The sequence below is a fragment of the Saccoglossus kowalevskii genome, chromosome 8 (assembly GCF_978046115.1).
Source record: "Saccoglossus kowalevskii chromosome 8, keSacKowa6.1, whole genome shotgun sequence".
NCBI classification, from domain to species: Eukaryota; Metazoa; Hemichordata; class Enteropneusta; family Harrimaniidae; genus Saccoglossus; species Saccoglossus kowalevskii.
The window spans coordinates 14832068-14840710 of NC_140648.1; the positions used below are offsets into that span (position 1 = coordinate 14832068).

General features: G+C 36.9%; 1 protein-coding gene across 1 annotated transcript; it reads left to right on the forward strand.

The window, feature by feature from the left end:
- Positions 1-3584: 3584 nt before the first annotated feature.
- LOC102807773 (uncharacterized) lies at positions 3585-6224 on the forward strand. Its single transcript, XM_085502911.1, has 6 exons — positions 3585-3816; positions 3951-4128; positions 4414-4557; positions 4697-5026; positions 5168-5426; positions 5637-6224. Exons 1-6 carry the CDS (start codon positions 3679-3681, stop codon positions 5971-5973), a joined length of 1386 nt encoding a protein of 461 aa, XP_085359037.1. The 5' UTR covers positions 3585-3678; the 3' UTR covers positions 5974-6224.
- The last annotated feature ends 2419 nt before the right edge of the window (positions 6225-8643 follow it).

An 8643-nucleotide genomic window follows, 5' to 3' on the forward strand; every position in this document is an offset into this window, starting at 1 on the left:
GACTGGTTTAAATAATTATTTGAAATAATTGTGGTTTTTATTAAACGTGGCAAGCGGTGTTTGTTCTTGTCGACGTTGTTTTTGGACAGTAATGAACAGGTGCTTTCTGTTCGGGGATCGGGGAACTTCGTCTCGCTTGGTTAGTAACACTTACACGTAGAGATGCCAGATTCGACCCAAAGGAATACAAATTAGTTCATTACAGGTAATCCAGCTTTATTCTTCCAACCAGTCAGCTGAGGTAACCCCTCGCTCTCTATTTCTCCACTTCTCCCGCTCTCCCCTCTTTCTTCCTCTTTCTCTCCCCCTTACCAGGAGTTTTAAACATGCGATCAGTCAATCGCTGCAGTCGTTGGCACGATCACGTGATTACCAGGAATGTGTCTAACTGTTAACGCTCAGACAAACAATAATATTATTGGTTGTCTGAGTTTAAAGCCTTGCAAAGTTACGACTACTAAATACAATAAGTAAAATATCTATTTATCAAATTCCTGTAATATATGATGATAATCTCAAGCCTAAACATGCAAGTTGTTGATTCTAAACAATAGTGTAACGGCGTGTGAACCGAATGTGCGTACGTGAAGTCGCCATCATAACAATACCATTATTACGAGGAGCAATTTCTGGAAAAAACGGTGATTTTTTTTTTTTTTTTTTACAAATAAAGTTATTATATTCGCTGTTTACTTTGCTTAGTCTTATTCAATAACAATCAAGTCGTAAAATGTTGTGTTGTGAAGGCAGTCCAACAATTGCCGTCTATGTTCAACATCATAAACCGTAGTTTCACCCATTGTGATTACTGACAGTTCAAGTTACTATTAAAGTCGTAACATAAATCTCCGGTGATGTTCTTATGAATGTTACAATAACGCAAAGAACCCGATCTGGAGATCATCATAGTGCAAATAATTATATTAAAAAATGTTTCACCGTCAAGTCGTGTTGATGTAATGTGTTCGCGTCATGTAGAGTGATGTATTGCGATGTCGTATGTCTAATAGCCAATTTATAAAGATTCCAATTTTGAAAGCCAAATTAAAAATGACTAAGTCTATTGCTAAATTTACATGTTCTAGATCAGAAACCGATCTAAATTATAAATTAAGACGCTATTTTGAAACGACGTCTTGTGGGTTTGAAGGCATTATTTTTCGGACTCAATCGTCGCTATTGTTAATTCCGATGATCTAAATTATAAACTACGGCGCTAATCAGCTAGCTTTTTAGACAATCTAAATTATAAACTACGGCGCTAATCAGCTAGCTTTTTAGACAATCTAAATTATAAACTACGGCGCTAATCAGCTAGCTTTTTAGACAATCTAAATTATAAACTACGGCGCTAATCAGCTAGCTTTTTAGACAATCTAAATTATAAACTACGTCGCTAATCAGCTAGCTTTTTAGACAATCTAAATTATAAACTACGTCGCTAATCAGCTAGCTTTTTAGACAATCTAAATTATAAACTACGGCGCTAATCAGCTAGCTTTTTAGACAATCTAAATTATAAACTACGGCGCAATTTAATTATCTATTTAAACTATCTAAATTATAGACTGGGGCGTTATTTAGAAATGATGTCTTGGGACTTTAAAATTATTATTTTTAGGGCTCAATTGCCGATATTTAGCGTAATATTTAAACAATCTAAATTACATTATACGACGTTATTTAGAAACGATGTATTGTTTCCTGGCGTTAGTTCCGCCTTTAAGTCGGACAATAATAATTTGGTTCAAATTCTATTTTCTTTGTAGTATTACCGCTTTATTTACAATAATATTATATTCAATAGTATTTATTAATACAAATTTCAAATTATAAATTTTACAATATACTTTGACTTGCATTGTAACACGTGACTTTAAGCACGTAGGAGGAAATACACTTCTATTTATTGGTAGTGTTAGGCGACATATAGCGGCAATAGCCTCTCGAAACACCCCGGTCCACATGTAGCCGCCTGTTCTGACTCTAGATGATATTTAGATTACTAGTATCTAAATATCGCGATATATAGCGGAAATAGCGTGTCCAAATATTTTTTAGCAGGACCCTCGCCTACATGTAGCCCCCTGTGTTGTTATCTTGCGTCAGTATCACCTTTAAGTCAAACAATAATAAATTCTTTCAAATACCACGAACAGTGTAATATTTTATTTGAAATATTACCGCTTTGTTCAGAACTGCCTGTAATAGCTGTAGATGATATTTAGATTGTCTAAATATCCCAATATTATCCGTGTTAATCACATTTAGCTAGATTTAGCTCCACAGACCATACACAAAGTCTAGCTGAAACACTACTAGAAAGACACAACATTGTACCTAATTCATAAACTCTTATATTCAAGTTTATTCTATAATTGTCAAAGTTTTTGATCGATATTCAAGTTAGAAAATAGGGGATAATTTTGAATCCAACGAAAGTCTTGAGGACTGTCTAATATCGATCGCTTTCGGGGAACTTGAAATCCCAGATATGTGAAGACGTGTGAAGTGAAGATCGGTATTAGGGAACACTACAGTTCGATATCATTGTGATAATTACCTGATAATAAAAACAATTCAATATTCCGTCTTCGTATTACAATTGGTATTCTTTTTGTAACTCGGGCATTGACATTCGTAGAAGTGTGCCGACTGGTGGCGCCCTTTGACAACATACATATTGTTAACCGCGTTTCGCAGTATAGCGGGTAACTATTGTCTGTTCGAGATGGAAAACAGACGGGTATGGTATGTGGGGTCATGTGACAAGGGGTATTTAAGTGGAGGACAGAAGGTTGAATGTCAATCTAGGCCAGTCTCGCTACAGTGCAGTTTTCAACTTGTTGTTTTGTAAGTTTGTTGTATAATACAGGGCGACACCCGCCACCTTCCCCTGGGCACGATCGACAGTGCGACGGGTACAGGTTTCCAGGTATTTTTCCCCCAAAGGGTTTTTTATTCCTGGTTTTTCCTGGGCGGTCGGCGTGCCAGTAACGGGGGTTACTATTTTGTCGACGTTTTTTGTCAGTTATTTTAAATGTTTCTTTAACCGAGTAATGTTGATTTCGAGCATCAATAGTCGATCTTTTTTGCAGTTCATGTAAGTTATTTTTTCTCTCATTTAGTTTATTTCAATTTGAACACTACATGCAATGTAATGGCAGCCGTTTTTAGTCGGCTTTATTAGTATGTTTCATTAAATAAATGGTTCGCCGGACCGACTGCACATACGTGACCGAACCTGGCATGAACCTTACCTTATGTAAGTGTGTGTTGGACATTGTCGGATGTGACGAGTCTAGTAAAGTCTTATCATTCAAGTCGTCAATATACAAATGAATGTTTACGACAACAAATGTTGACATGTTCACTGAATTCGAACGTAGCGGAGTCAGCTGAAAACACACTACTAGCCAGCCCTCTATAGGCGGATCATGTCAAAACATGTCTCAATGAGTGACGTCAGTGTGTTATATTTAGCAATTCACTGAACAAGTCGACACAAGACATGGTGCACACAATAGGTTTAAAGGTAAGACGGGGCGTATAAAAGGCGAGTGATTTGCCAATAACGAAGCAGAAGTCAATAAACCATTGAACGAACTACATCGAGAATTGAGTACCCTAATACGGCAAAACAATTACCGTTACTTTTAATTAACACTATAATTTAAAATGCCAGCCGGTAAGATTAAGGTTCCAGATTTTGTTCCCCAGCCGTTGTTAAAACAACACGATGCATCTGTGTTGGATTTAGCATTCGTTATGGATTGCACTGGTAGCATGAGCAGCTGGATTACCGAAGCCAAACAGGTACTGCCCGGAATACCAATCTCAGCGCTTAATTCTGTACATTTATACATTATATTGGTGAGATGTAGATATATAAGTGCCTTATTTTCCGTCTTCCGTCTTTTTAACGGTTTCTTTTTACTTTCTACTGCTAGAGTATCCAGAGCATAGTGGACGAAATCGTTGCCAAGGAGATGTCCGATATCCGTCTCGCCTTAGTAGAATACAGGGACCATCCTCCTCAAGACCGTTCATTTGTAACACGTGTGTTGGATTTCACGCCATCTTTGAAAGAAATGCAGAAGAAAATGAATGGAATGAGTGCCAGTGGAGGTACGTGAATCATACGCACCTTCTCCAGAGATTTTCGTGTGACGGTGTCAGGTTATGAGATCCACGATGTCTCCCTCAGAATCATTAAACATATTTGATTTAATTCTCGACATACTCACGTTTGGGACTGTAGTGTGTGCCACAATAATCTCGTAAACAATGTTGAGAGCAAACAATGTTTTAAACATAGTTCCGCTATGTTTTAATGTATTTTACAGTTTGTATCAGGAATATGTTTAATGTAAATATATTTCTTAATTAAAACTTTAATGCTTTCTATTACAGGTGGTGACGGCCCAGAAGCTGTAGCAGACGGACTCCACAAGGCGTTGAATTTGAAATGGCGCCCCGGTGCGACCAAAGTGTGTATAGTTATTGCTGACGCGCCCCCACATGGTTTGGAAACTGGCGGAGACAAATTCCCAAAAGGTGAATACACCAGGATTTTGCTTGATTGTTTATTCTTCAATTTCTGATCACTTTATTGATTTGTATTGATGGTCAATATTTCTTCGACAACACAACATCTAATTTTGGATTCGATATAAATGTAGAATGTATTTTATAGGTTGTCCAAGCGGTCACGATCCAATGCAAATTTCTCGTCAAATGGCCGAGAAGAATATCACTCTATACAGCGTGAACTGTGGACGGTATTCGGACAGATTTGAAGATTTCTTCATGGCCATCGCTCACATGACCGGCGGTCAGTACGTGGCACTGAAAGATGCCAAGTTTTTGTCTAAAGTCATCGTTGGTGGCGCTCGCGAAGAAATGTCCTTACAACAACTCATGGAGGAGGTGAACCACGAAGTGATGAATGAATATCGTGCAAGAGGAGGAAAAGTCGATGAAGATGCCATGGCGGATAGAGTCGAGAAAACGCTGGCCAAAAAAAGTAATTATTTTAAAAATTATCATAATAATTAGAAAAAAAGCGTGATTGCGCATTTTAATTTTCAAAACTACAAATTAATTATTTGACACAGAACATAGTACCTATGTGTAATACCGACATTTTTAACTTTATTATTTTCAGAAAGAACTGCCATAGCTCTTACGGTAGGCTCCAGTGACTTACCGGCACCATCAGCTAGGTCAAAAAAGATAGCCGAGTTGAAAAGCATGGCGGATGTTAAAACTGCACTGGGTAAGGACGCTGCGAGTACTTCAAAAGCCTCGACATCAACGAGCAGGAAGAGGAAACTCAGTACCATTAGATCGCCATCACCCGCCAAGAAAGTAGCACGCACCATTGCCACTGCAAAGAGAAGAGTCATTTCCATCGACAAAGATTGGTAAGTATGCATCTAAACTTCAAAAAGTCGATAAAAAAAAAACAATCAAAAAAAAAAAAAAAACCGAGACAAATTAAGATATGAACTGGAGAACACTTGCTATATTGTCTACATCATTGTTATTTAAACCCCTTCTGTGAGTCACATGCTGTGTTTTGTGCAATCATCACTTTACGTGTTTTCTAAATCTGCTATCCTATTCACTTTCAGCACTCAGACCAGATCCAGATCTGTATGTCCACGAACAGGCATCTGTACAGTTTGTCACCCTACGTCAACATCATTATCATCGGGACGTGGAAAGAAACGTACGTCACTTCCTGTCACCATGCCCATACCAACTACTGCCAGAGCCTGTGCCAGAGGTAAAAGAAGGACGACGGAAAAGAAAATTCCAATCAAAACTCCCAGTGTACGAGTTTCTGCGTCTACTTCAGCTACGCCGAGTGGGGACGTAGATTTGGCTATCGGAAAAGCAGTGTCTAGAAAACAAGTTAGACGTTTAGTTAAGAAATCCATCGCCGTGAATAAATTAAGAAAGATGTAAATAATATATATATATATAGCGCGATTCAGAACACTTGATGTCATATAAAGTAAATGTTGCTTGGTATGAAAGTACAGAATTGGCGTCCTTGAGACGAGGCTTGATCGATTTGCTGTCAGATTACATCATATTTGTTTTAAAATATATGTTGAATTATATAGTTACCTATAGTATGTATACAATATTATAATTTTCGATATAATAATGTACATATTTTTGTATTTTACTATTAAATATCTTTTTTGCTTTAATACATATTTTTGACTGTTTTTGTTAATTATTTGAAATAATTGTAGCTTTTATAATATTGGAATTTTTGCTTGATGGAATGTTGGAACTGATCAAAGCTATATTTAAAATTAGACTTTAAATATAATTTTTGGAATAAGCATGGCCAATACGTTCGTGCTTTTTTCTGTGTTGAAAGGTGATAACGAAACTGTTCTTGAAATAACTGGATTAACTTGTGCCTTGCGGTGTTTATTATTGTCGACACTTTTCTTGGAAATACCATTGTTACGAAGGGGCGGTTCTTCGAAAAACGTGATTTATTTTAAGTACAAGAAAGTAATATCCAACGGACAGTCAGTGTTGCCTTATTCAATAACAATCAAGTCGTAAAATGTTGTGTTGTGAATGCAGGTCCAACAATTGTCGTATATTTTCAACATGATGAAACGTGGTTTCACCCGTTGTATGAATGGTCTATTCCATAATCAAATTGACGTTGTGGTTTTCCGACCATTCAAGTTGCTAGCGACGTAGTAACTGAATTCGCCGGCGACATTTCAATTAATGTTGCAATACAGCAAGTAGATCCGATTTGGAGACAGCGGTTTTCCATTTTCACATTTTCTCGACAAAATAAAATCAACAGAGCAATGTATTTTAATAAATAATTTTATCATATATGATAAGTTGCGATGTAATGTAATGTAATGTTTTGAGTAATTTTAAACAATCTTTGATGTGTTTCCGAGCATTTGTATATTACTGTATCATCATAATGCAACTGTCTGTCATTAGCTTTTCCGTCGCTGATGTTGTGACGTGTTTTTGTTGATAGTGGTTGCCACGTGGAAGTAATAGTACTTTGTATGCATAAATAACCGAGTTTGTTTACATTCAGATTGGTCATACATCAAAGTTCCAAATTAGACCAGAAAATACAGAGGTTGCCTGTCTACAACGCTAACATGCTTTGTCATGTATTGCACATTAGTCGTCATATGCACAATGATGATGTCACGTGTTTGAAGAAACTTTCCACGCCACTTGAATAATGAATGGGTTTAGCTGAGTTACCTCAAATGCTCTGCTAGCCTTCCCTCTGTAGCAACACCACGCAGTGACCACATCCCACTGAGTAGCCACCACTCTCTTAGAAAGTAGCACGTAAAGTTGCCACTGCAAGTCTGAAGTGTCACACATAAAATGAATAAACAATGTTCGCTCATACATGGATAGACTTTTACTTCGTATTAAAAGCGAGGTATAACAATTTCAAACTAATTAGTATTTGCATGTATCACAACATCATATATAATATCAACATTTATCTTTCACTGTAACATTCGACAATAAATTATTCTAGACCCTCTCCAGTGGCGGATCTAGGGGGTGGGTTCTTGGGGTCCGAACCCCCCGTTGAAAAATGTATTCAATTTGTTTTTGTATAATATAAAAAAATCATTAACTTAGTCTGGCGATTTTAAAATTTGGACCCCCCCCCATAAGGGGGTGCTCTCCATTTTCAGAAATTTGTAAAACGGGTTTGAATAAAAAAAAAACTGCGTCAGACCAGATGTTTGTTTTGTACAATGCTGTAATGTTATTGACCTACTTCCCATTCATTTTCAGTACTCAGAGCAGAACTGTACGATGTCTACGGACAGGTTTGTCACTTTTCGTTACCATAGTTCTATAATGAGAAATAAACAATTTCTGAAAGACAACCAGTATCTAGGAAACGAGAAATATATTTACTATAAACTTATATTATTATATATTATATAAACTTATATAAACTATATTGTATCCACTCGTAATATAAGCGTCCACGTGACCAAAATAAAGTGAATAGTAAATACGTGTAGGCGTGTGGCAGTATTAGTCAACATTGTTATTTTTAAGGTAGCAACAGCAGAAATGAGTTAGAAATTGATCTGTGATTCAGACTTTCTCTAAAAGTAGTTAGCATGCTACTATAACAAACTATACCGGTACATCATCTGAAAGCTTAGATATAACCAAATATGGTAATGTATACAGTACACCAAATTTAAAGTGTGGATGTCGTCACCTGCGCATGTGTCAGATGGCCATAGCGTGTCATTGTTTACAAACAAACGTCTACCCATGAGCCTTTGCATTTTTAGCGTGTGTTGTTATCGTCGCTTGGGACTCAATCCCCGCGCGTGCGCAGGCGACGACCCTCCCGCTTTAAATTTTTTTATCAAACTGGAAACTCGCTAAAAAAAATTTGTTTGTGATGTTTCAACATCATTACGGTTCGTAACAACAATAATAATATACATGTATATCATCTCATGTCACCGAGCCAAATGTCGAGTTATAAAGAAATAATCGTCATTATAGAAACCAGCGCAATCACATCACATTTTGATTATATAGTTGGCTAATTTTTCTGATGGCATAAAAGTATGAAAA

Coding starts and splice junctions, on each gene's coding strand:
- LOC102807773 (XM_085502911.1), top strand. CDS start 3,679: ATGCCAGCCGGTAAGATTAAGGTTCCAGATTTTGTTCCCCAGCCGTTG. Junction 4,558..4,696: donor CGGAGACAAATTCCCAAAAG/GTGAATACACCA, acceptor TGTATTTTATAG/GTTGTCCAAGCGGTCACGAT. Junction 5,427..5,636: donor ATTTCCATCGACAAAGATTG/GTAAGTATGCAT, acceptor ATTCACTTTCAG/CACTCAGACCAGATCCAGAT.